The sequence below is a fragment of the Triticum aestivum genome, chromosome 6D (assembly GCF_018294505.1).
Source record: "Triticum aestivum cultivar Chinese Spring chromosome 6D, IWGSC CS RefSeq v2.1, whole genome shotgun sequence".
Classification (NCBI taxonomy): domain Eukaryota; kingdom Viridiplantae; phylum Streptophyta; class Magnoliopsida; order Poales; family Poaceae; genus Triticum; species Triticum aestivum.
Window position 1 is genome coordinate 154,684,098 of NC_057811.1, and position 27,142 is coordinate 154,711,239.

A 27,142-nucleotide genomic window follows, 5' to 3' on the forward strand; every position below is an offset into this window, starting at 1 on the left:
ATCCACTGATAAAGAATTGTTTTATCATAGAGAGTATTCAAGTCCAACAATACCTTTTGAAAGTTTTTCCACCAGAGGTAAAAAAAAATCCAAAATAACAAAAGGGTAAATTTTGACAAATGGAAAAGTTTTATTTTCTGGCAAAATTTTTAATAAATAAAACAAGGTCAAAATTTTGGGGTGTCACACAAACTCGGTGGGACCGATGGCACATTTCGGTGAGGGCCCTCCATTACCTCTCCCATGTCCATCTTTATTTGCCTTAGCCTCATTTTATATAAAGAAAACTAATCCCCCCGCCCCAAAATAAGTGTCCCAATTTGTACAACTTTTCTATAGTTTTTTCAGTTAGACAAATAATAAAATCTACAAAACAAATTAACCAAGCATGTACTCCCTTCATAAAGAAATATAAGAGCGTTTATACGACTAAAGTAGTGATCTAAACGCTCTTTTATATTTCTTCAGAGGGAGTAACAAATTATCCTTCGAAATGCTAAAGGTGACCTCGGGAAGTTTAGATATCCGGTACCACACAAGCTCTTCTTTTAAACATGTTTTCAAGCTCCCCCACTTCACCAAAAACATCGGCCCCATTCCATGGCAACTCCATATCAGTTTGGTGTTTTTAAGAACACCATTTCCATTAGCTAGACTACAATGTTATCAGACAACATTAATACAACATTCGATGCAGCCACATACAGAAAAAATACACTAAACTAAAGCCAGCAAAAGAAGAGTAAATTTAGTGTTCGTCACAGGATTCCAGCAATATTTATCTCCCTTTTGCTGACATCGGAGGAACAGAGTTCCAATCCTCACAGCCCTCTGATGCTACCGACGAAGGTCCATTTGATTTAACCCATGGTGATAATAGGTTTCGGTTTCTCCTCCTCCTTGTTCTCAGCCGCTACAGCATGCGGTCTGCGCTGATGCTGCACAACCGCAAGTTGATCCACGAAAAGCAGTTCCCGTAAGTGATGGAGCTGCTCCCTCTCTTTCTCCATCAGCAGCTCTTTCTGCTCAAAACGGCTTATCTTATCCTGGATTTCCTTCATCTGAGGATGATTTAAAGCAATAGATAACAAGTCAATATAGAGTTATAGACACCAACTTTTAAGCAGTAATATCTTGAAACCCCTATGTTGATACCTGGACATCCACTATGGCCGATAAAGATTGCTCTATATCTTTTTGCTCCTTTTGAAGTTGCACTTGTGCATTTGTGGATGCCTCTTTGAGTAAATCGTTGGCTGAAAACCCATTAGTGTAAGAAGATTCTGCAGAGAAAACTAATTGAGCCAAGAGAAGAACCTTTTGAATACTCAGAGTAAGTATTTCTAGGAAAGAATGGCAAACTAAATCACAGTGTGCATTTCAGCATGTAGCAGCAAGAATGTGAATTTGAATCGTGCCACATAAGGAACTTGGATACAGGTCCATAGCCTATTCTTTGCACATGCACCGATTATAACTTATCTTGTTGCTCCCGGAGCCAGTAGTGAATTATGTGAAATGTAGCAAAACTATCAAATACATGTACGCATTCATGTAAAAACAATTATGTGAAATTTATTGATAACCATGTATTTGACCCTACAGAGTTAGGGGACTGGCACCACCACTGCCTAGCGCATTACTTGAGCACTCTTGTTACCACACCCGTCAAATTACCATTGTTTGCACAGTGACAAGCAAAGCAGTACGTTCATCAACAATGCAACCTCAATAAGATAGAAGACGTCAAACTCATATGGGTTAGAGAGCACAAGTTGCTACCTTCTTCTTTAGTGCTGCTGATTGGAGAATCAGTCTGGTTGTCATTCATATCAACCTGGGATTGTGCAGAAATAGCTGCTTGCGCTGCCGCCGCCGCAACGCCTGAGCCAACAATTGCCGACAAGAACGCGACCTGGTAAAACAATGCAGTTCCATGATTTGCTCCATCAATAAATTTCCACGTTCAAACTAGATGACCATATAAGGCTATTCAGGCATGACGGAGACCAGCATGTACACTTGTTTTGTGTACACATGTGCAAAAATTCTATGAATAGAAAATTCAGGAATTATTTTTAATTTCCTTGTCAAAAACTATCTTGAAGTTCTCGTAGTGTTTTGTGTCTGAAGAAAAGAACATAAATTATACTCCCCCCGTCCCAAAATTCTTGTCTTAGATTCGTCTAGATACGGATGTATCTAATACTAAAGTGTGACTTGATACATCCGTATTTAGACAAATCTAAGACAAGAATTTTGGGACGGAGGGAGTACATCAGAACCTGAACGTATTCAAGTACAGTACGTGTTTTCCATCTGTTCACATGAATAGCACAGCATAAGTGGAATGCTCAAGATATACTACAAGTTACTACTAATTAACACAAAGACCTTATACTCCCTCTGTCCCAAAATTAGTGTGTTAACTTTGGTACAACTTTAAGCTATAGATTACCATGCTCTATGCTTACTGCTGCAACACTTGATATAGTAAGTTAGCAACATGTGACATCCACATGTGGTACCAAAACCGAATTGTACTACGAACTAATCGTTACATGTTATCATTTCATCAAGTACAAAACTAGAGAAGATACCACGCGCGCTGCTGCAGGAATATGTTGCAATTATTTCAGTGATATTCGGTTATATGAAACATCACTATAGGAAATAATAATATGAGAAATGAAACTAAAATACATACAATTTATTGTATTTGATGATTATATAGTTGTAGAATATTTAATGAATATAAGTAGCATGCATGGTGCATATTAGGGTGGGCCTTTTCCCATGCATGGTGGTATGTTGAGTTGGCATAGTTGCGTGTCAAGGGAACTAAGTTAGCGGGGATCAATTATTTAGGTATATATAGGATGAGTGAGAAGTGCCCTACTCTTATGAATCATTAATTCTGAATGCTGAACTGCTTGTACCAGTCAAGGGAGTTAGCAGCTACAAAAACAGGGCAAAGTCACAGATACAGACCTGAGCCATAATTGGATTGCTTGCATCTGCCAGTGGTGTGAGACGGGGTCGTTTTGGGATCTCTGCTCTAGATTCATTATTAACATCATCATCAATCTCAAACTCCATTTTCTGCTCCTTGGATCCCATGAACTGTTCTCCAAAAGATAATCGGATGAGTCTAGCAATGCAGTCTTTCTCTGAGCGACTACCAACATGCTCAGAAACCTTCTTCCAGTCTTCTCCATAATGCAAGACAGCCTCAAGTAGGTGAAGAGTTTCCTTGTCTGTCCAATCTGATTTGGCGTCTTCGCTAATTTCAACTTTCTTGAAGTCCGCTGGAGTAAGACCAGGCCGATAGTTGCCACGCACAAAACATCTACAACATATGCTTATATCCGCCTGATCATAAGCAAAAGTTAAGGATAGAAAATAGCAACTCTTCTAATTAAAATAGACAACAAATTGATAACAGTTCCAGCTAAATATAAAGAATGATGTGACGACAGTAGCTCAACTGATACAATATAGCAGTCATGGACATAAAACAAAATCAAGAGGCAAACACAGGCCAAATAAAGTGTTCCAAGCTTCACAGATCAAAAGTTAAAATGGATGCAATTACTACACTGTTTGCAAATATTTAATACTCCCTCAGTCCGGAATTAGTTGACGCTCAAACAGACGTATCTAGCACTGAAATACGTCTAGATACGTCTGTTTGAGCGTCAACTAATTCCGGACGGAGGAAGTATATGATTTGTGATAATACCCTCCCGTTCATGGCATGTTTAAGTGAACTGGAAGTAGTTTAAAATGAGCTGTAGTAATCCATCTAACACAGTCAATCCAAGAGTGGCAATGCGCAAAGACACAGTAGTACAGTACAAATAAAAACAAAAGCTTGATAATACAATATTCATATGAAGAGCAAGTACACTTGACTTAAATTTATAAGCAACTGTATACATACATATGCAATTACCAGTTCCCAAAACAAAAGATACACCATTAAGTTGTCTGTTTGCTCATCTGTCCCAGCGCCCTTTCTATGGCACATATCAAACCAGCTAAGCCAAAACCAACGATCAACCAGGAATATCTCCAATCCGAGCACACAAATTTCTCAACACATGGGCAAACTCATAACTAGCAAACAAACGCTACCCCCGTGGCTTTCTCTATCAGATTAAGAACCATTTACAAGATCTGCCTGGACGTTGAAGAAACCAGGATAGGTTGGGATGGTGTCAGGTTTAGAAGAACTTTAACTGGTGAGATTTTGGAGATTTCGGAAGAAGTTAGGGACTTGCATGAGCACATTGAACTTAATAATGTGGCGGATTCAGTTAACCGGACACTAGATCCAGCACATTGTTTGTGAGGCGGTGCGGACAGTTTTGCTTGTGGCTGTGCTTTTCACTGGCTTGTGTATGGTAGTTTGTAAGGTTGCGGTATAGGATATTCTGTTTTCCACATCGCTTGTTTGCTGGTAGACATTGCCTTTTGTTTTCTTTCCTTACTTATCTTCTGGCATGTGTACCAGTTACTTTCCTGTTTACTTTCGTTGCACTGAACTGCTTTGATTTCTGGTAATGAAACCAGAGTTTTTCCCCTTGTTAAAAAAAAACCGTTCCCCAATTACATTGCATAAATAATATGAATATCCATAATTTGCAGCTTAATGTAGTGCTTTTTATAATGGCACAAAACCCAAACAGGTTGCTATAGCCAATTGGAAATACTCATATGGATGAGCTAAGATAGTTCTAACCAGATACTACAAATGATGCATACGATGGACATATTACATAACCTGAAATGCAAGTTTACACAGCACTTGAAAAATCAAAACAATGGCAAATCACTCACCTTCTCGCAGGTGAAATAGGCAGAGCCGCAGACGCTGCGGCACCCTACACAGAGCTTCTTGGGTGTGGTTGGTCCAGCAGGCAATGAGGACTGAGAAGTCGTCGCCTCCTCCCTCTTGTCTTTCCCCTGCTTCGCCCCCAGCGGGGGAGCACCATGGTTGATGAGCCCCCATTCCTCCAGGAAGTCAAACACACGGCGCACAGAGCCAACGTCGCCGATAAGGCCCCGCCTGGCCTCGGTGAGCGTGAGCCGGCGCGCTGGCCTTGCCCGGAACCTCTTGACGAGGGTGTTGCGGTAGTACTTGTAGGCTTCCGGGCCCCGGGACCCAGATACGGCCGCGACCTCCCCTTCGAAGAACTCCGGCAACAGGCGGCGCTCCGTGTCGCTGATGCTGTCGTAGGAGAACCACCCTGCAAGCGGAGCCCTCTGTCAGATAGGGTTCTAGGTCTTCGCGATTACAAGGGGAGAAATTGCTGGTGAGCGCCGGACGGGGGCGGGGCGGAGAGAGGAGGTCACCTGAGTAGCTAGGTACGGTGATGACGTGCGATGAGTCCTCGGCTGCGGCTCCCACGGCGGCGATTCCGGCGGCGATGGCGGCCGAGGTGGAGGCGGGAGGGATCTCCGTCTTGAGGGTACCGGCAGTGGACGGGGGCTGGGAGAAGGGTGGGGCCTTGAACGGTGACTGCGCAGGCGTCGGCGCGGAGTTGGCGGTGACCGGGGGCACCGGAGCCGGCGGTGTGGCCATCGGAGACGGGGCAGCCGGTGGAGCGCTCTCTCTCGGTCCGTTTCCTCCGACGCTGCTAAGCGTGTAGTTTGGACCTTATCTTTTTTCCTCGCAACGAGGCCGTTACGTTATGGTTTGGGCCTTCGGAGATTTGGTTAAAATAGCCCAACTACGCAGATCCCACACAGAGCGCTCGCCGTGCGCTCGCGCGTGATGCAAGTTTAGTCCCACCTCGCCTGCGGTGAGTGGAGGGAGCCGCGAGAGGCGTATAAAAGGAGAGGCAGGGCAGCGGAAGAGCTCATACCTTTCTCGGCCTTTTGGCTAAGATCAAGTGTAGTATCTGTTCTTATCAGTTTAATATCTGATATATGGGCCATGTGCCCATAACGATATTAAATTTATTTTTTGTGAGGGTGGTGGGTCGACCACAGTAGCTTGCTACTGGGGCCCACACGCGTCGCCTGGGCGTTGCACTGCTGCCCTGGCCCGGCGCACCCCAACCAAAGCAAATGAAAATTTGTCAGTCAGGAAAACAGACAGGGCAGCCTGTTCTTTCCTTTCAATGAAGTGTTCTTTGGCTTCTCCACCTTTTGCTAATCTTAAACTAAATAACTATTTTCTTGTAAACTGGTAACAAACAACAAAGTGAATTAATACTATAGATAAGCCGGGGAGATGTACCGCATACTTCGAGAGAATTTCAACTAAGCAGAGATGCCTCATTATCATCAGCCAACTCTTATACAAGTTACAAAAACTCAGTGCCAAAAATACTTTTTCCAACACAGTGCCAACGATACTTGTTTAATCATACCATTTCAAGGTATCATAGTGTTATTCATGCATTCTGATCAACTGAGTAGAAGTACAGACCACTACTTGAAGGATTACATATGACAAACATTACAATGTTTTCACACCACCACTTGACATGAGCGAGGCAGCAGCAGCACCAGCGGTGGGGACGATTCCAGTTGAATTGCCTGGTTTAGAGAGATGCAGCAGCCTGCAACAATGTTCGTGCTCCCACGTGAGTGACGATTACTCAAAACAAGACATGTGGAGATTATCGAACTGAAGTATCAAAATTCAGGCTGACGGTACTTACGGCGCTAGATATTCACAGAACGAGGTGACAGCTGAAACAACATCATTGTAATTGTTAGCAGCGGCTGGAGCTGTGATCTCCACCAGCTGTATTCCAGGAGTGACCTGCACAGCTTCGTCGGTCGCATGGAGCTTTGGCATCTTGTTAGCAGAAGTCACAGTCACAGTGAACTGGGCACCTCGCTGGAAGCGAAACGCAAAGCCAACCTTCAAGATTTCATGATCTAACTTGTAGCCGATGCCGTAGAAGTAACGCAACACATTGCTGCTGGCTTTGCTTTCTACGATTGTACGCACAAGAATTGAGATTTGCTCTGCACCGGCACCTCTCATGGCACCACCAACATGTCTTATGGTCCTACATACAAATATTGCCAGCTGCAGATTAGTGTAAAAATTACGAGGAAGAGTAAATTTCAGCAGCTTAACACAATCAGTTACCAGGATGGTGTAGGCTGAGCTAAATCACACAACAAACGAACCTCTGATGGGACAGCTCCTGTACGACTGAAAGAGGTCAGCAGATATAACAATTTTTTTTTTTTTGCTAAAAAGAAACAATTGCTTATGATCCTGACAACAGAAAGATAAAAACTAACCTAGCATTGGTACACTTTTAAGACAGAGCTCATGCACCCTCACACGTTCCTTTGGGACACCAGAGAGACCCTGGAGAAGAACCTCCAGAGCTTCAACATGCTGCATAGTGCATACCCAAAGGAAAAAAAAAGTTAGTAATGGCATTCACATATAAAAACTATATGCGGTCTAAATGAATGTGGAGATGAATGAAATCACTTTACTGTAAATAAACAACATATAATTATGTGATTCCCCCAACTGTACAACAATATTTTATATTATATCACAAGTAGTGCTCTCAAAGTGGAGAGATACAGTTGACATACCATATATGGTGGTCAGCATGATCTACCCATCATTTTTGTTATATACTTTTTTGTGTTCGAAATTCATGCTAAGTGTCCATCAACTTGTCATGGAGATAATGAATCAATAAAAACTAGCATTAATTATTATTCTCTATAAACATAAGACTCAGATATCACTTCACACTTAAGGGAAGAAATGACAACTTTATTATCTTCTCAAGTAAACATTAAGGAGAGATAAGTCAGCTCAGCAGGTGAAATATTTTTTATGTAATTCTAGTTCAACACGAGGTGGCTGACCGACCCATGGATAGCATAGATTACCTTTTTTTCTAAAGGAATAGTATAAATCTTACAGCCATAGAGACTCTTTTCATGAGAAGACAATTGATAAACCAGTGTATACTGACAACTAAAACAACGAAATCAATACCCTAGATGAATGAAGTCAAATATGTGGGACTGAATTTTCCTTTACTGTAAAAAACCCACACAAATTACGTGATTCCTCCAACTGTACATCAAATCTATCTATTATATTATAATATCAGAAGTAATGCCCTCAAAGTGGAGCAATGGTTAACATATCATGGTCAGCAGGATCTAAATATCAATTTTGTGACATTTTTGTTAAAAGTGTCATGTTGATTCATTCTGACAGAGTAAACGGCGCCAACCAAGTTTTCATGGGGAGTTGGACATAATGAATCAATGAAAAACTCTAGCAGACAAGTACATTTAAATCTTAAGACAAGTACAGTTAAAAGGACCCCTTTTCATGAGAAAATAATCGATAAATTAGGTGGAGATAGTTGTGCAGACAACTCCAACAAAGGGAAATCAATATCCAAAACTTGTCATTACAGACGCCTGAAAGGCCAAAGGGCCTGTATGCCAAAATTCGTATCAAATACACATACAAGAGAGCACAGAAGGTCATGTCTGATCAACAAAGTTGGTGCATGGCAAGAGGCAACAAGAAAGAAAGGTGCGCCATCCTACGACGAATCATAATACATGAATACTATACATAAATCATCACTCTGCCTATGTCTTGACATATGATTTTTCCTGGCCATTGTTCAAATCAGTCATGCATTACAGCATCCTTGACAAGTTAATTCCGTATGGAACAGTCAGACAGCATATGCTTTTTGCAACAAGTAGAGTTCACTTGAGCTACCCTAGCAGCAATGGATAGCTACTGCACACATGAATGAATCGCTAGAAAAACACACAAAAGAGGCACAGTACCTGGGTCTCGATGATGCCCTGCACCACGCACTCCATCAGCCAGGGGCGGATCTAGACGGCGTGCCGAAATTGTGAAGGTCAGTGGGATTTCACTACTAGCTGGATGGAGACAACCTCAGATGTCAATCCCAATGGTCAAAGACTGGGACGGGTTGGAGACAGCAGGAACGCGATGTCGCGGCGAGGAAGAACGGAGATGGCGGTGGGGGGCGGGAGGCGGAGGTGTTGGTCGTGGGGACGGGGGCGGGAGCGCGGCGTCGGCGGCGGCCGCGTGTTAGGGCACGACGGGGTTGACTCGGAAGGGAGAAGCCGAGGCGACGAGAATACCAGAAAGCGCAGGGAGCAAAGTGGTAAAGCGCATTAGTTCGGTAATGCCCCGCCGAGGAAAGTTCCGCAGTGGCCCTCGTGGGGAGTGGGAATCCCAGTCCTACCCCTCCTCCTTCCTCTCTTCCACTCCACGCGCACGCACGCACGCACCGGTCACCACCTCCCTCGCATTCCCATTTGTTCCACCCCTCTTCCTCGCCCTGTCCCTCTCTCTCTCTCTCTCTCTCAGATCTCTCTGCCTCCAATGACCACCGCCGCGGCGAAGACCAGCGCGTAGCGGCCTCTCTCCCCCTCTCCTCCGGGAGCGCCCCATTCCCGCCATGGCGTCCCCCACGGCGCCGCTGGGCGGCTCCACCCCGTCGGGCCGCGTGCTCGGCCCCGCGCTCGACCGCATCATCAAAAACGCCGCGTGGCGGAAGCACTCGGCGCTCGTCGCCGCGGCCAAGTCGGCGCTCGACCTCCTCTCCTCCTCCTCCTACCACTCGCCCGACCCAACCTCGCCCAACCCCTCGCCGCTCCTCGGCCTGCCCGTCGCCGCGGCCGCCGCCTCGCTGCACGCGCTCATCCTCGCGCTCGAGTCCGCCTCCCCCAAGGTCGCCGACCCCGCGCTCGACTGCGTCGCCAAGCTCCTCTACCACCGCCTCCTCCTCGGCGACCTCGGCGAGGCTGCCGACGACTCACCCGCCTCCAAGCTCCTCGCCGCCGTCCTCTCCTGCGGCGCCCTTAACGACGACGCCATGGAGCTCGCCACCCTCCGCGTGCTCCTCGCCGCCGCGCGCTGCCCCTCCATCGCCATCCGCGGCGACGGCCTCGGCCAAATGCTCAAGACCTGCTACAACATATACCTCAGCAGCAGCAGCGGCGCCAATCAGATGTGCGCCAAGCTGGCGCTCGCGCAGGTGCTGGTCATCGTGTTCGCGCGCGTGGAGGTGGACTCCATGGACGTGCGTGTGCCGACGGTGTCCATCACGGACATGATGGATGTGTCCGATCACCGCCTCAACGACTCCGGCATCGTGCAGGTGGCACAGGGGTTTATAAATGATGCCATGGAAGGGAGTGACGTCCCGGAGCCAGGGACCCCGGTGGCGATGGCTGAGGTCGATGAGAAGGATGATGAGGGGATGAGCAAGATCAGGGAGGATGGGTTAGCACTCTTTAAGAACCTCTGCAAGCTGTCAATGAAGTTCTCAACACCAGATAACCCCGAGGACCAGGTGCTGTTGCGAGGGAAGGTGTTGTCTCTCGAGTTGCTCAAGATGGTTGTGGACAATGCTGGACCATTCTGGAGAATCAATGAAAAGTATGATCACAATTGCTCTTGTTTCACTTATATGCATTTTTAACAATTTAGCTTACTGCATTATCTATCAACACAAATATTGTTACTGCAGTCAATTGGAAGAGTGTTGATGGCTCAAACAACTATGTGAAGGAAGGCATAAAATAGGCAATGTAGAAACATACACTAGTACTAGCTCATGAATTCACACCTTTTCTTTTATTAGGGTATATTAATATTTTGATCCAGGTGGGGTTTGCTTATGTATCTCTCAACATGTTTTTATGAGTTTTGTGGTACGTATAATCAACATGATAATGTGGCATGGGAAAGAAAATATGGTATTGGTTTATGGTAATAGATGCAAATTTACAAGACTTTGAATCCTTGCTGAAAGAGTTAAAGGTTATATAGCTATGGAGGTTCAACGGAACTAGTGTGATGTCTGTGCCGTATTTTGGTATGGAAAAACATATGTGCCAACTCGTTACTTCATGCCCTCTGCCCCGCCGTGACACTTGGCTGATGTCAGCCCAGCCTGTGTCATGCCTCTGCCACTGTGAGCGTCCTATGCCACACCCTTTGCCTGCCCACCAATGGTCATGCTTTGTTCTGGCCCATGCCATGACTTGTGTTGAAGTATTTGCTTGTTTGGAGGTATTTTCTCCTTCCTTTTTTTTATAAAGAAATTTTAGGATGGTTGAAGGAGGGTGAGAGCACTGAATGCAGTAAGTAACCACCACTGCCGCTGCTCTCCGAACTCCACTATTTTGTAGTAGTATAATAGAAGATGTTCATCATCTAGCACAAGGTGGAGAAATGGCGGTGGCAAAAATGTGTTCTTTGTTCAGCGAACTTCTTGCAAGTGCATACATGGAACTTTTAACATTTATGAACGTGTATCCATGAAAATGGGAAGGAATAATTCCAACAGAACAATCGAAACCCTGTGTGGTTGAGGTTGTGATTGTACATGTACTTGCAGGATATGAATATGGCTATTCACACAAATTCTGGTCAATATAAAATTATGTAGGAGAGATTACTAGGTTTTCTTTAGTTATTTTTATAAAGGAACATCCCATTTTAGTGTGATCTTGACAAGAGAGTTAAACTTAAATACTGAAGTTTTTTTTCTTTTACTGCAGGTACCTTGGAGCAATAAAGCAGTATCTTTGTTTGTCCTTGTTGAAAAACAGTGCCTTGTCAGCAATGAGTATTTTCCAGCTTTTGTGCTCCATATTTGTGGGTTTGCTGTCAAGATTTAGATCTGGACTGAAAGAAGAAATTGGAATATTTTTTCCCATGCTTGTCCTAAGGGTTCTTGAGAATGTCCATCAGCCTAGCTTTCTGCAGAAAATGACAGTTCTAAATTTGTTGGAGGACATCTGTAAAGAATCTCAGGTTCTTATTGGTATCTTCGTCAACTACGATTGTGATGTTGATGCACCAAATATTTTTGAAAGGTATGCAAATATCGTCCTGATGTGTAGTAAATTCCAGTTATGCTGCAAGTTCTAAAAATGAAAACAATAGAGGGCTGAACCTAGTTTCATGGGCCAAGTCAAGTAAGCAGGGCTGAAGACAATTTGTTTGTTAGTTTTTCAATCTTCTTCCTTCTATGCTTAGAGTAAGTGGAAATGACCTACTTGATCAGCAAGTAAGCGAGCGGTAGTTCAGTATCAGTTTACTCTCATAGAACCCAGAAAAAATAATACTCCCTCCGTCCGAACAAGCTTTTTCGACGGAGGGAGTATGTGTTTTGCTTCAGCTGAACATTGTAGTCTTAGCTTAGCCACTACCAAGACAAGTTTCTTATTGATATCTTTGTGAGCTACGATTGTGATGTTGATGCACCAAATGTTTTCGGAAGGTATGCAAATTTCTTGCTGATGAGTAGTAAATTCCTTTTATGTTGCAAGTTATAAAAAAATGATAAACAATAGAGGGCCAGGGTAGCCTTGCATTAAGCTGAGAGCACAGTTCTATGAAAATTGTGGTTCTCTCTCTTTTCGTCACATATTAAAGCACTTCTAATTCCAGCAGATATTTGCAGGATTGTCAATGGACTTCTAAAGACCGCTCTCGGGGTTACTCCTGGAGCCACAACAACATTAACCCCAGTCCAAGACCAAACATTTCGGACTGAGTCAGTCAAGTGCCTTGCTACCATACTCAAATCAATGGGTTCATGGATGGACCAACAGTTGAGAATTGGTGATTTTTCACCCAAAATTTCCGAGGTCTCTTTAAATTCGCTAGACAGTCCTAACATTGGAGAAGATGGGAGTGGAATTGATTATGAACTGCAATCTGACTCTTATAGCCCAGATACATCTGATGCTTCCTCACTTGAGCAACGTCGTGCTTATAAAATAGAACTTCAGGTATGTAAATGTTTGTGTGCTTAGTTTATATTCTCTCCACCTGTAGTGTGTTTTGAGGGAGCACATTTTAGTTACTGATGTTATATTTCGTCCTGCAGAAAGGAATTTCCATGTTTAACAGAAAGCCTTCTAAGGGTATTGATTTTCTCATTAAAAGCAAGAAAATAGGTCAATCCCCAGAAGATGTTGCTTCTTTCTTGAGAAACACTGCTGGTTTAAATGCAACAATGATTGGGGACTATTTGGGTGAAAGAGATGAATTCCCTATCAAAGTTATGCATGCATATGTCGATGCACTGAATTTTGAAGGTATTGACTTCGGTGAAGCCATTAGGTATTACCTGCGAGGTTTCAGGTTGCCTGGGGAAGCACAGAAAATCGACCGGGTCATGGAAAAGTTTGCTGAACGATACTGCAAGTGCAACCCGAATTCTTTTACCAGTGCAGATACTGCATATGTTCTTGCTTATTCTGTAATCATGCTCAATACTGATGCTCATAATATGATGGTCAAGGATAAGGTTTGCCAAATGATTACTTTCATCTGTTGTCAGTAATAACATGCATGCTCATTGATAGGGTTTTCCTTATGCAGATGTCTAGATCTGACTTCATTCGGAACAACCGAGGAATTGATGATGGAAAGGATTTGCCTGAAGTTTATCTGAGTACATTGTATGACCAAATTGTAAAAAATGAGATCAAAATGAGTGCTGATTCATCAGTTCCACAAAACAAGCAACCTAGCAGTGTAATGAAGCTCTTGGGCTTAGACAATATTATAAACCTTGTCAACTGGAAGCAGGCTGAAGATAAGGCACTTGGAGCAAATGACTTACTCATCAAGAACATACAGGAGAAATTCAAAGCAAAGAGCGCGAAATCAGAGTAAGACTGACAATACTCTGCTATAAACAATAGTTTTGCATCTGTTGCTAGACAATTAATTCAACCTTGTGCTACATGCAGATCTGTATTTTATGTTATTACCGATACAACCATTTTGCGATTCATGATGGAGGTTTGTTGGGCCCCTATGATGGCTGCATTCAGCATGACGCTTGACCAATGTGATGATAAGGCTGCAACGTCGCAGTGTTTGCAGGGATTCAGATACGCAGTGCATGTCACCTCCGTAATGTGCATGCAGACGCAAAGAGATGCCTTTGTGACATCTGTAGCCAAGTTCACATACCTTCATTGTGTGGCAGACATGAAACAGAAGAATGTGGATGCTGTGAAGGTAGGAACTTGAATGGCTAAGCAGTACGTTGATGTTCTTTTGCAATTTTTGACCAATGCATAACATGATTAGAAGGACCATATTATGCAAGGCATATCAGGCACGGCTTCTGTTGATCAGTTTAGCATGTATTTTGAGTTTGTACAAAGATAAATGAGGTGGTTCATTTTTTAGAACACTGAGAGAACATGATCTAGGTTGCTTTTGAAAGGTGATGGAGAATACTTTGTTTGGGTGGTAATGAATAAATACATTTACGTGCACACTCTACATTTGTCAACAGAGCTTTCAAACTGTGCGTTAAATTATGCAGCAGAAGGAATACCACAGTACATTATGAGTCTTATTCAAACCTTTTTTTTTTGCAGAGGCTTTTTTCTCCCATTATTTGGTTCTTTTTCACCACTTTATTCTTTGTTTTCCATACTTGCACTATATTGGAATTTTCAAGAATAAATTGTGTATGCCTATGTAGCCTCTTAATTTTTGTTGATGCCACACTTTGATGACTTCAGAAGTACGTAGGAGCTTGAACTTATCGAAGTATTGAACGCTTGCACAGGTGCACCATGCACTGTATCATACATATACTCTTAAGCTATCATTTATCGTCAATGATGTATGAAGTAATACTTGAATCTAGTATGAGTCTCTTTGTCCATTTTATAACGAGTCATAATTTTTCTACTTAATGTTTTTCACAGGCTATAATATCCATTGCAATCGAAGATGGTGATTATTTGCAGGAAGCTTGGGAGCATGTGCTAACATGTCTTTCACGGTTTGAGCATTTGCATCTTCTTGGAGAAGGGGCACCTACGGATGCTTCCTTTTTGACAGTACCTCTGGTTGATTCAGAAGAAAAAACACAGAAATCAAGTACCAATACAGCCTCAAAACGAAATAATGCTCTTCAGAATCCAGCTGTCATGGCTGCTGTTCGAGGCGGTTCTTATGACAGCACAACAGCAAAAAATAATGCCTCAGCTTTAGTTACTCCTGACCAGATTAACAACTTCATATCAAACATTAATCTATTAGACCAGATTGGCATTTTTGAGTTGAATCATATATTTGCTCATAGCCAAAGATTAAATAGCAATGCAATTGTTACTTTTGTGGAAGCTCTTTGCAAGGTCGCAATCACAGAGTTGCAATCACCTACAGATCCTCGTATCTTCTGCCTAACGAAGATAGTGGAAATTGCGTAAGATTTTTGCAACACCTATTTCCAGAAATAAAGTTACGTCATCAACACTTTCTGAAGTGTTTTAACTCAGAGCATGATTTGTGCAGGCATTACAATATGAACCGCATACGTTTGGTGTGGTCTCGTATTTGGAAAGTTCTATCTGATTTCTTTGTGTCTGTTGGGTCGTCAGAAAATCTTTCTGTGGCAATATTCGTTATGGACTCCTTGAGGCAGCTAGCCATGAAATTTCTTGAAAGAGAAGAACTAGCAAATTATAATTTCCAGAATGAATTCCTGCGACCTTTTGCGGTGGTTATGCAGAAGAGCAATGCTTCAGAAGTACGAGAACTTGTGGTTCGATGTGTCTCCCAAATGGTTTTGAGTCGTGTTAACAATATAAAATCAGGATGGAAAAGCGTTTTCACGGTGCGTATGGTGTTCTATGGTTATTCTTAGTTTGCCTTGATTATTGTAGCATAACTTTATAGAAGCTAGTTCGACAAATAAATGGAACATTCCTAGTTTACCACTCAATATTTATGACGTTTTATCTTACAGGTTTTTACTGCGGCTGCTGCTGATGATCGAAAAAGCATTGTTCTGTTAGCATTTGAAACTATGGAGAAGATTGTCCGGGACTATTTTCCATACATAACTGAGACTGAAACCACAACATTTACTGATTGTGTTAAATGTCTTATTACATTCACAAGTAGTAAATTTAGCAGCGATGCCAGTCTCAATGCTATTGCTTTTCTTCGGTTCTGTGCTGTGAAACTTGCTGAGGAAGGATTTGTCTGTCATGACAAGGATACCGACCATCAATCAAATAATTTGGATTCTTCAGAGGGGAATGCCATAGTGCACAAGGATGATCATGTTTACTTCTGGGTTCCTTTGCTTGCTGGTAGACTACCTTTTCTTTCACAGAGACTGCTATATTAGTTTGGAAATGCATCACATCCGTAATATTGTTCTTGTTTGAATTTTCACTTTTCCAGGTCTAGCTAGATTGACAACCGACACACGGCCAACTATCAGAAAAGGTGCAGTAGAAGTACTCTTTGACATTTTGAAGGACCATGGAGAACTCTTCTCTCAGTCCTTCTGGACCAATATCTTTGGATCTGTTATTTATCCTCTATTTAATAGTGAAATCTGTACACCCAATGGTCAAAGTGATAGCACTGAGGATGGTTCATGGAATTTTGAAACTAAAACAGTGGCTGTGAAATGTTTAGTGGATCTGTATGTTACATTTTTTGATGTGATGCGGCCAGAACTCACTAGAGTTACCTCTGTTGTTACCAGTTTTATCAGAAGCGCTTATAGACAATCTGCTAGCATTGGTATGTCTGTTTTTCAGCGTTTAACAGAAGGGCTTGCAAGCAAACTCTCCAAGGACGAATGGAAAGAGATCTTATTATGCTTTAAAGAATCAGCAGCACATACGTTGGTTGTTTTCGACAAAATAGTTAAGATGATGCAAAATATTGAAATTCCAGAAAGAAACGAGTCTTACTCTGAAGCAGAGAAATATTCAGATCCTGACATAGAGGATGAAGAGGAAGCTAATATGGAAACATCGTCTTATGCCATTGTCAAGATGAAGAACCATATGTCTCTGCAACTCTTAATTGTTCAGGTACTTCAAACCTTGTGCCAGTTTAATTTGCTGATCGCTTTGTATATCATCGTAAATTTTGTTCAATACTCTGCTTTAATTGCACACACAAATAAAATAGGAATTAGAACAAATAAAATACAACGAGAAGTTTGCCTTCATGTTTTGTGTTTGACATGCCAATAGTTATATTAAGATCACACTCACCATTCTGTGGCTTCTCTCCAGGGAATTGTTAAGTTGTATGAGACACACAGGAGATCCTTCTGTGCTGAGCATATGGGCATAATTTTGGAGATGCTATCAGCCATTACGTCCCATGCAAGTGAAGTGAGTTCTGAATCTGCTTTGCACATCAAATTCCACAAAGCATGCTCCCTTCTGGAGATATCTGAGCCCGCAGTCATCCATTTCGAGAATGAGTCTTACCAGAGCTACCTCAAACTTCTGCAAGCTTTGCTTCACGACAACCCATCTTTGTCACGAGAAATGAACATTGAGTCACAAATTATGCTTGTTTCTGTGAAAATACTACGGAAGTATCTGAATTGTGCAGGTCAGGAACCATCCAAGGATGCTTCTTGTAAAGATCCAGTTGTACACTGGGCGCTGCCTTTATCCGCTGCTAAGAAAGAGGAACTGTCTGCTAGAACCCCATTGGTCCTTCATGTAATGCGGTTACTTGGTGGTCTAGAGAGGGAGTGCTTTAGGAGGAATTTGCCCCTCCTTTTCCCTTTATTAGCTAATCTCGTTCGCTGCGAGCATAGCTCTAGAGAGGTTCAAGTTGCACTGTATGATGTCTTTCAGTCATCAATAGGCCCTATTATTTCAGTATAGCTTATATTGATGGTTCACCAATTGTACAATTTTGTCACTCCATCGTGGTAGGGTAACTTGATTGATGGTTACATAGAAATATGGAATAAGAAAAAGATTACAGCTTGACAGTGCCGTAAATGATTCAAACCTGTTCCTCCAGCATTCTGGTGTTGAAGGTAAAAACCTCTTCCTGTTTCTTGGCACGTCAACTTATTTTCAAGCATAGAGCAGGATATTAATATACTCTTGTCAGTGTTGCAGCATCATGTAACATCGACTCAGATACCTGGAGGGAGGAGACCTTTTGAAGGGCATTTGCCCTTCTTTCATAACATTAATTTCAATTCATGGGGGTTATCGTCGACGCCCGCTGGCATTGAAGGCAAATGGATATATTGCAACAAAGTATGTCTGACTTGGAGGTCCTGCATCAACAGCTATGGAGTACTTCTACAAGGGTGTTCACCAGTGACCAAAATTTTGGGATGTAGCCTTTCTTTTCCCTTTTGACAACAGCCTTGTATAGGGTTTTCTTTTGAACCAAGACTAAAATAAAGAGTCTCATCTATCAAGTTCTTCCTTTTTCCCAATCTTTCTGCCATCTTTGAATTGCGATCACCGTGTCTACATCGCCATAAACATGAGGATTTAGCTCTTAATCGAAATAGATGAATAATGTGGTTTAAAACGAAATAGAAATTTCTGAAAGGGAGGGTAGGTGTATGACACAAGCTGCTCTCATCCTGTAATTCTTTTGTGTTATTGCTAAGTAGCTAACTGCTCTGGAAAGCGAAGGTTGGATATATAACACACTTAGATCACTATCCATGACTCAAGTTCACCGACTTCCTTGCTGAAAACTACCGCCCAACGAGCCATCAACGCTCAAGGCATTGACCAAGAAAATGACATTTCGATGGCACAGAACATTAACTATTCTGGTAGGAGTTTCACAGTTTTTTTTTCTTCTCTTATAGGAATGTGACAAGAATCAGTTCCAGACACGCCTTTTGACATATGTTCATTTGCTTTTGGGCGTAAAAAAGAACATGTGTCCATGTTTGAAATAAGTAGGAGTAGCATTACAAGAAAGTGGCAGCAGGCAGCAAAAGTGAGATATACAAAGTCAACTTGTGCACCCACCACCAGAAGGGTAACTACCAACTAACTACTCCCTCTGTAACTTTTTATAAGACGTTTTCAGAGTCCACTACGAGCTAAAAGTCGTATGGTCGTCATCCTGCACAGGCTGCTGCTGCTGCTGCAGGTAGGACCTCTTGATGAACTCCAAGCAGTCAGCAATGGCCTGGTCGGCATGGAAGGAAGCCGAGCTCTGCCTCCCCCGCAGCGCCGCCGGCCGTGCCGCTGATCTCGGCGCGGGCCGCCTCCTTATCCCAGGGCAGCACCTGAGCTCCTCCATGCACCGGACGACGAGGCCGGCGAGCCGGAACAGCCGCACCCGCAGCCGGAGCAGCGACCCCAGCCGAACGTGCCGCACCCGGCGCCCTCGCCGGCCCTGCCTCGCCTCATGGACCATCGCCATCGGGTGGCTGCACCTGGTATCTTCACTACCGCTGGCCTGACCGGAACTCTATGTGGTGTATGTAAAGTCCACCATGTGTGCGCGGCCTCTTATATAGGCGCGGCGCCGGCGCACCGGTAAGCGCCGAGTGTTTGCCCGTCGTTTTCTCGTTCGCTCAAGCCTTGTGGATGGAAAAATGGCGCCGGTCAGGTGGTACAGTAAGTAAGACACCGTGTGACGCAGGGGTGCGGCCAGAGCCGCTGTTTTTAATACGTTATCGCCTGCATAAACTACTCGCCTGGAAAATTTCTCTTGGCTCCATCCTCTTTCGGAGGAATGCTCTCGTCATGTCATGCTGTGCGGCCCTTGATCCTGTCGTGCACCAGGCTGCTGCTGAATGCTGATGCGTTGTAGATTGCACCGCTATCTGAATCAGAACGGAATCCGTGTGCCCCTCCACGGTTTCGTTCGTGCTTGTTAGTTAATCCAGCAAGATGGAGAGTACAATAATAATAGCTTTAAGAGGACAACCACACACGCGCGCACGCGCACACGCACACAAATTATTCAAAATCTTGGGCTTGTGGGTTTTGACACGCCTGATCTGTCCCGTCCTGCATGCATCAAGACCCTTCAGGAAACAAGGCCCAAATGGCAACAATGATGGCTTCGGTTTCGTCGTTTTCTTCTTCTGTACCCTGTTGTGGGCCTTGACAGGACCTGAGAAAGTTTGCAGCAATGTAATAGAGATCCATGGACGAAAATCATGCTTTTTAATTTTTATATACGAGCAAACAAAGGTCATGCGAGCTGTTGCCAATGGCAGCTTGCCATGACTAAAATACTTGATCCAATGTGTCATGTACCCACTTGCATCAAGTCACGTTTTGTTTTGTGCACTTGCGTATTATTTGGAGAATCTAAATGCCTTCAAGGTTCTTTATTTGCTAGGAAATAATCGGGCTGTCTCGACATTGATTTGACCTCTCTGGATATTCAGACAAAATAAAGAGATAGTGCCACTAGAAGCTGGCAAGATCAAATTACTTTGTGAACCTCTATGCAATTTACGGACATCCAAACAAAACAAAATCAATGTACAAGATCCTCAACAATTCGTGTACAGGGATCACAACAATCGAGCCTACATGCTTGGTGCATCTATAAGCTTTAGAGTCTAAAGCTTATTTGGCATAAAGGCACAGATTCAAACAAGTCGTCAACAATATTACTGTTAATTATCTAAGGCTGCTCAGCGGGAAGTTGCGCAGCGGATTCTCCTTAAGCAATTCTGTTTCCCTGTACAAAGAAGAAAACAGGATGGTCAAACATTGACAAAGAAAACATAGTATGTGGAAACGAAAAGTGCAGCAGTAAACTGTTCTTACTTCTTAAGGTTTTTGCTTGTTGCTTGCCTAAGCTTCAGAACTGATGGTTTTGGACTCTTTGGCACTTGAGACGGGGCTGGTTCCCTAAGATGATCGAAAGGGAATTTAGAAACACTTTCTGTTTATATAGTGCTTCATAAAAAAACTGATAACTTAAGGATGTCGTATAACATACTCGGCACATTCTTCATCTACGAAGACCTCAATGGAGTTGACACGAGCGGGCAGAACTGCTGGCCGTGCTGCTACCTTCGGTGGAATCTGTTCAATGAAATTTCATCATCAGTTTATAACTGAACGGAAGAGGTCATGACGGTCTCTCTTCCATTATCTTAAATTAAATTTACTGAACGGATAGTAGTCTGTCCTTCAGAAAAGTATCACTATCACAGATAGTAATCTGTATCTGTTCTTTGAAGAATTCTAGTGGCTCCACAAAAATACCTTGTGCGAAGTCCATCTGGCAGGCATCATGTTATTTTCTTTGTTTCTATCTGCTTGTGTTCCAAGGGTGTTCCACACCCTGTCTTTGCTCCTAGCTCTCTCAAGGCCCTGACTTGGCAATGGATTCTCTTTGTAAATTGAAATCGGTGTATTAACATCGATTCTGCGAATGTGCCAATACAATCAGTGTTAGTCAAGAAACCCTCCTGGTTTGGCTAGATACCTTGTTTGATTACATGCTAATGGTACTAACCTTTGCAGCTTTACCCTAGGTTTTGCCAACAGGTGGGAATTCTCTGCATGCTGACCTCCTGCCACATCAAATTCAAGATTAGTTTACACCCAGACAGTCACTTGAAGTTGATGCTGAACGACAGTATAGCACAACACACTTACTAGTTTCACCACGGTTCAAGTCACTACCGAATTTGCGTACGGGCTGATCGTCACTTGCGGTATCATCCTGTTACAAGAGATAATAAACGATTCAACAAAGAGTGGAGATCAGAAAAAAAAAGAGGTCGCAATCACAAATAGAGCACCTCGTGTTCCTTCTTTCTGGTTGATCTCCCAAGAAATGCCCTGTATGTAGTTTCCAACTTCTCCACAGGCTTTGCTTTCCTGATGGAAAAAGAATGAACAACCCAAGGATAAAATTTCACCAGCCCAGTCAATTATATACACAATTGCATAGTTAGTGGAAGAGAAATGAGGTAATCATAAGACAATTCCTTCAATGTACAAAAAGAGAGGCAAGTAGTACTCTGTAGGTAAAGTGTGTAATGGTGCATACAATCTAGACCGAAAGAACAGTAAAATACAGGACTCCAGGAAATTTAGGATAGATCGCTTGCAGACTGGAAACTAATATGTAACAAATATCTACACCGACACTCTCAGACTATCAAATTAACAATTGGTATTTTTAGACGAAATCAGCAATTGGTCTTAGTAAACTAATATCCTGTAAGACATATTTTTACGAGTGCTTGAATCTACAAAGTAATCCCAAATCCAAGAACCTTCGAAACATAGAAGTGTCAGTTTCTCGTAAGAAGAATCTCACCTAGCTATTCCAAGATTAAAGATCTCGTCAGCTTTCTTAAGCTTGTTCTTCGACTCCATTAGCGATGCATAGCGAATGTAGAAAACAGCATGGCCCTCACCAATCTGGTTGGACTCCAGGAACCTGAATATCACCTCAGCGTCCGAACAGTTCCCAGCCTGCAAACCAAACTGCAGGTCAAATATACACGCTTCGGAAGTACAAAATAGACAAGCCGAATTCAGTCAGCATCTCACATATTCTAACCACACTTTGAGGTACCGGAGATCGTCCTTGTACCGCTCATCGTGCCAAAAGGCACGCACACACTGCTCGTAGATCACGACCAGCCCTGAGAACTCCCCGCCGGCCGGGAACGACTCCTGAACCCATTTGATGCACCTGCACACAGGCAAAGCGGAGCAGAGGAGCTATGAGCACCGAGCTTGTAGAAATCAATGCAAGGAGCAATCTTTGCACTCCCAAGTTCCAGCTAGCGTTTCCTGATTAGTTCCATCGAAGAAACCATGCGCGGAAAGGGGAGGATGGATCAAGTAGAACTTACTCTACCCATGGCTGGAGCGGATCCTCCCCTTGGTACTCTTCGGTTGCTTCGATCATCCTCCTGGATCAGTCAATTCATCAAACACCGTACAAGCAAGAATATCAGACACTTGTCCAAGAAACCCGGGCCAGAAAGTAAAATAAAAAGGAAATTAAATCCAAGAACCACGAAAGTCCGTGCTGAGAAAGAGCCGTACCTGCGTTCGGCGAGGAGGGCGGCACGCTGGGCGGGGTCGGTGTGCGCCTTGAGGGCTTGGTTGAGGAGGCCGACGTTCCGCCCGCGTTTCAGCGGCCGCACGTTCTCCTTGAAGGTCTCCCACTCGCCGCACACGGCCACCGGCGCCATATCCGGCCCTCCGCCCAGCAGCGCCAGAGTCTCCGCGTCGAGCGCCGCCAGGTCTCTCGCCGCCGCCGCCGCCATGCGTACCGCTCCGAAGCCGACCGTTGGGAGAGGGTAGGTTTCAAACTCGTCGATTGGACCGTTGCGTTGAGGAGCGGGCGCTGCGCAGGGTTGGCTTATATACAACGGCTGGGCTCTTGTCGGTTTTGGGCTTGAAAAGTACGGGCCCAGATCTACGGCCCACCTGATGTATGGTATGATTCTTCTTCATGCATCGAGAGGCCGAATTATTTTACTGCATTGTTTTCCCCTCTCGTTAGGGTTTTGCCTTCCTCTCGGCGGCGGCGAGTCCACCACCGTAGAGACATCGCGTCCCCTCTCCCCTTCCCCTCCGATCCGGCGCCGGGGGTAACCCTGGCTTGCAAGAGGGGATCGGGAAGGTAGGGAACCACCGCCCGCGGAAACTCTCTCTCGGGCAAGAGATCTAATGGACGACAGCGCTTCAGGATCAGGCTCTGCCACTTCCGATCTGGAGGCGATGATGGAAGAATTGGGACTCAATGAGGACAACCTTCAAGATGTTGTGGTCGAGGAGGATGAACTGTCGGAGGAAGCAACAAGATGGATGGCTCTCGCACGGGTGCACACAAACAAAGGTTACGGCCAGTAGTGGTTCTATAGGAACATGAGAGTTGCATGGGACTTGGTGCAAGAGGTGAAGATCCGACCCCTTGAAGAGAATCTGTACACTTTGCAGTTCTCGTGCCTTGGTGACTGGGAGCGAGTAATGCAGGAGGGGCCATGGGAGCACAAGGGGAAAGCCGTCGTGCTTGCACATATGATGGCTTCACCCGACTGTCTTCTATAGCTCCCAATAAGATAGACATCTGGATGCAGATTCATGACTTGCCGGACGGGTATTTCTCAAAAATCAAGGCTTTATCGGCAACAGTGGGCGAGTTCATATATGCAGAGCCAAAATCTCTGGATTTCGAAGGAAACTTCTATAGGGTGAGGGTCAGAATTGATGTCACCAAACCCCTTAAGAATGTTGTGTCACTTGTAGTCAAAAGGAAGCAAGAGGTAGTCCGCGAGATCTTCCGGGTGAAGTTTGAAAAGCTACCGGACTGGTGTGTTGTACGTGGCCATCTCGGTCACTTGTTTAAGGAGTGCGGGGACGGGGTTCATAACCCAAAAGCCCTAGTTTTCAAGGATCTCAAGGCTACATGGTTCAGAGGTGTAGGAAGAGGACCGGGGGAAGGTAGAGGATCAAGAGGCGGAAGAGGCAGGGGACGTGCTGGCAGAGGTCAGGGTAGAGGAGCTCAAACTAGACAGCATGATGGTTTTGATGATTATGAGAAAACTGAAGACAACAACAATATTGTAATGCAGGAAAAGGAAAATAACAGGAAACGAGGGGCAACAATGCCAGCTGATGCGAAGACCCTGCTGAATAACACTGCATCCACGCCTAATGCTAACCAGACTCTCCTGCTCACGGCCCCTGAGATCCCACAGAGCCCTTCCGCGAAGCAGGATTTGAAAAGAAACAAGCCCACACCTTCAGCTGTAGATAAAGTGAACGGGAAGAGTTCTTCAGTCAACAAACCTATTGATGCGCGTTTGGCGGGCCCCCATGGTGGGTCGCACCTAGCGCAACGAGTCTCCTTGTGTGGAACTATCGTGGGGCTGGCAACCACGCGACAGTCAAAGAGCTTCGGGATATGTCGAAGCAATAGGCCCCCTCTATCTTATGCATTTTGGAAACTCAAATAGAGGGTCCCATGTTGAAAATTTATCTAGCACTTTAGGTTTTGATAGAAGTTTTGCTGTTTGTAGTAATGGAAGGAGTGGAGGCCTTGGAATATTTTGGAATGATGCAATAAAAGTTGATATTGTTGGCTACTCTGAGTATCATACAGATGTTAAGGTTGATGATTTAATGGAATCACAGGTGAGGCAAACCTTTGTATATGGAGAAGCCCAGGTGGCTGAGAGATATAAGACCTGGAACATGCTTAAAGGTATAGTGGGGACGGGCACTGGCCCTTGGGCAGTCATCGGTGATTTTAACGAAGTCCTTCAAGCTTATGAACACGACGGCGTGAACAACCGTAGCCAGGCGCAGATGGATGCATTTCGAGATGCCCTAGATATCTGTGGGCTATCGGATATTGGCTATAAGGGCTTAAATTGGACCTTTGAGAAGAAAGTCGCCGGGGGAACTTACGCTAGGGTTTGATTGGATAGATGTGTGGCAAATGCAGAATTCACATTGTCTTATCCTGATGTTGTCCTTGAGCACAAAACAGCCGCCACATCCGATCATATCCCCTTACTTCTCAAGATTGGTGGTGTACGTGCATGTAAAAGGGGCCCAAAGCAATTTAAATATGAGCTTGCATGGGAGAGGGACCCAGCGCTGGATGGTCTAGTGGAGGCGGGATGGAACAATACGCAGGGTGACACGACATCACATGTAGCGGGGAAATTGAAAAGTCTGGGAGCTGATCTATCCCAGTGGGATCGGGAACATTTTGGGGATGTGAAAAGGGAGATCAGCCAACTGAAGAATCAGCTATAGATATGGCGCGCGATCTCAGGTCGGACGGGACCTTCCCATGCAGAAATCAAAGCTACAGATCGCCTGGTGGAACTGTATCACCGCGAAGAAATACTCTGGAGGCAGCGCGCTCGCATTGAGTGGCTTAAGCATCCACCTCCGTGCTAGCCGACGACGCAGGAAAAATCAAATTAAATCTTTGCTGAAGGAGAATGGCCAAAGTACGGAAGACAGAGAAGAGATGGAGTTGATGGCAACGGCGTTCTACAAAAACTTGTACACCTCCGAGGGTGTGCAAGACATGAACAGGGTCTTGGACACAGTTCCGTGCAAGGTGACGCCGGCAATGAACGAGCTCCTGAATTCACCTTATAGCCAGGATGAGGTAAAAGTGGCTTTGTTCCAGATGTTTCCTACCAAAGCTCCGGGGCCGGACGGGTTCCCTGCACATTTTTTTCAACGCCATTGGGAGGTATGCAGGGATGACATTACCAAGGTGGTACTGAGAATTGTGGAAGGGACTGAGTCAGCTGAGTGCATTAACGAAACTATGCTGGTTCTAATTCCGAAGGTAAAAAATCCTACTTTACTCTCACAGTTCCGATCCATTAGTTTGTGCAATGTACTTTATAAAATAGCCTCAAAAGTGATAGCCAACCGACTGAAGCAAGTACTCCCAGATATCATCTCAGAGGAACAATCCGCTTTTATCCCTGGTAGGCTCATCACTGACAACATTATTACAGCTTATGAATGTTTGCATTTCGTGGAAAGAAACAAGGCAAAGAAACACCAATCTTGTGCTCTGAAACTAGATATGATGAAGGCATATGACAGGGTGGAATGGGAGTACCTTCGAGCTATTATGCTGAAGCTGGGCTTTACAGAGCGTTGGGTTGGTATTGTGATGTGCTTGGTAAGTTCAGTTAAATTCTCGATCTTATTTAATGGATGGAAACTTGAGGAATTCACACCTTCGAGAGGGATTCGACAGGGGGGACCCGATATCACCATACTTGTTCTTGTTGGCAGCAGAGGGCCTTTCGTGCCTGTTAAAATCTAAAAGTGAGTCATCAAACATGAGTGGTCTCCAGGTGGCACCCAGTGCGCCACAGGTGAACCATCTCTTATTCGCAGATGACAGCCTGCTGTTCTTTAAGGCAAACAGTATGAGTGCTACTGAGGTGCATCAGGTGTTGGACGATTATTGTCAGTCTACAGGTCAACGCATCAATTATGGCAAATCATCCATCCTTTTCAGTAAAGGTGTCCCTGATAACGTCCGCAATGATATAAAAGGCATTCTGAATCCCCCGAATGAAACCCTCAATGATAAGTACCTGGGTATGCCTTCTGACATTGGGATCTCGAAGAATGGAGCTTTTAAGTATCTTAAAGATCGCCTTTAGAGCAATATACAAGGGTGGATAGCCAGCACCATGTCCACCGCGGGAAAGGAAGTCCTCGTCAAAGCGGTCGCCCAGGCTGTTCTGATCTACTCTATGTCATGCTTCAGACTACCCAGGGGGCTGTGCGAGCACCTAAATATGCTGATTAGAAAATTCTGGTGGGGCAATAAACAGGG

The 27,142-nt window shown here is 44.3% G+C and overlaps 4 protein-coding genes and 1 non-coding gene across 7 annotated transcripts; 2 read left to right on the forward strand and 3 right to left on the reverse strand.

Annotated features, from left to right (window-relative positions):
* Nucleotides 1-574: 574 nt before the first annotated feature.
* LOC123144252 (SWI/SNF complex subunit SWI3B) lies at nt 575-5,718 on the reverse strand. 2 transcript variants are annotated; one of them, XM_044563337.1, is made up of 6 exons: nt 5,359-5,718; nt 4,843-5,252; nt 2,992-3,372; nt 1,783-1,915; nt 1,156-1,256; nt 575-1,061 (listed from the first exon to the last, which is right to left on the reverse strand). In XM_044563337.1, the coding sequence occupies exons 1-6, from the start codon at nt 5,585-5,587 to the stop codon at nt 861-863; spliced, it is 1,455 nt and encodes a 484-aa protein (XP_044419272.1). In that variant the 5' UTR covers nt 5,588-5,718; the 3' UTR covers nt 575-860. The 2 variants fall into 2 exon arrangements, with proteins under 2 accessions (XP_044419272.1, XP_044419271.1); XM_044563336.1 differs by having other exon boundaries at nt 1,156-1,283; nt 5,359-5,714.
* A 148-nt stretch (nt 5,719-5,866) lies between these two features.
* LOC123146726 (U2 spliceosomal RNA) lies at nt 5,867-6,066 on the forward strand. Its single transcript, XR_006472914.1, has one exon. It is a non-coding gene; the product is annotated as a U2 spliceosomal RNA (small nuclear RNA).
* Nucleotides 6,067-6,340: 274 nt separating this feature from the next.
* Nucleotides 6,341-9,135, reverse strand: LOC123144254 (mediator of RNA polymerase II transcription subunit 18). Its single transcript, XM_044563340.1, has 5 exons — nt 8,818-9,135; nt 7,273-7,372; nt 7,115-7,172; nt 6,675-7,031; nt 6,341-6,572 (listed from the first exon to the last, which is right to left on the reverse strand). Exons 1-5 carry the CDS (start codon nt 8,851-8,853, stop codon nt 6,470-6,472), a joined length of 654 nt encoding a protein of 217 aa, XP_044419275.1. The 5' UTR covers nt 8,854-9,135; the 3' UTR covers nt 6,341-6,469.
* A 194-nt stretch (nt 9,136-9,329) lies between these two features.
* On the forward strand, nt 9,330-18,263 carry LOC123144250 (brefeldin A-inhibited guanine nucleotide-exchange protein 1). 2 transcript variants are annotated; one of them, XM_044563334.1, is made up of 12 exons: nt 9,330-10,447; nt 11,575-11,892; nt 12,483-12,813; nt 12,912-13,334; nt 13,409-13,701; nt 13,783-14,056; nt 14,761-15,263; nt 15,353-15,674; nt 15,807-16,155; nt 16,250-16,893; nt 17,101-17,867; nt 17,945-18,263. In XM_044563334.1, the coding sequence occupies exons 1-11, from the start codon at nt 9,465-9,467 to the stop codon at nt 17,707-17,709; spliced, it is 5,049 nt and encodes a 1,682-aa protein (XP_044419269.1). In that variant the 5' UTR covers nt 9,330-9,464; the 3' UTR covers nt 17,710-17,867; nt 17,945-18,263. The 2 variants fall into 2 exon arrangements, with proteins under 2 accessions (XP_044419269.1, XP_044419270.1); XM_044563335.1 differs by having other exon boundaries at nt 17,953-18,263.
* Nucleotides 18,264-20,297: 2,034 nt separating this feature from the next.
* On the reverse strand, nt 20,298-23,152 carry LOC123144253 (mitotic spindle checkpoint protein BUBR1). Its single transcript, XM_044563338.1, has 11 exons — nt 22,852-23,152; nt 22,656-22,715; nt 22,348-22,492; nt 22,112-22,269; nt 21,588-21,666; nt 21,442-21,508; nt 21,299-21,356; nt 21,046-21,208; nt 20,777-20,862; nt 20,602-20,685; nt 20,298-20,512 (listed from the first exon to the last, which is right to left on the reverse strand). The coding sequence occupies exons 1-11, from the start codon at nt 23,073-23,075 to the stop codon at nt 20,452-20,454; spliced, it is 1,185 nt and encodes a 394-aa protein (XP_044419273.1). The 5' UTR covers nt 23,076-23,152; the 3' UTR covers nt 20,298-20,451.
* Between the last annotated feature and the right edge of the window lie 3,990 nt (nt 23,153-27,142).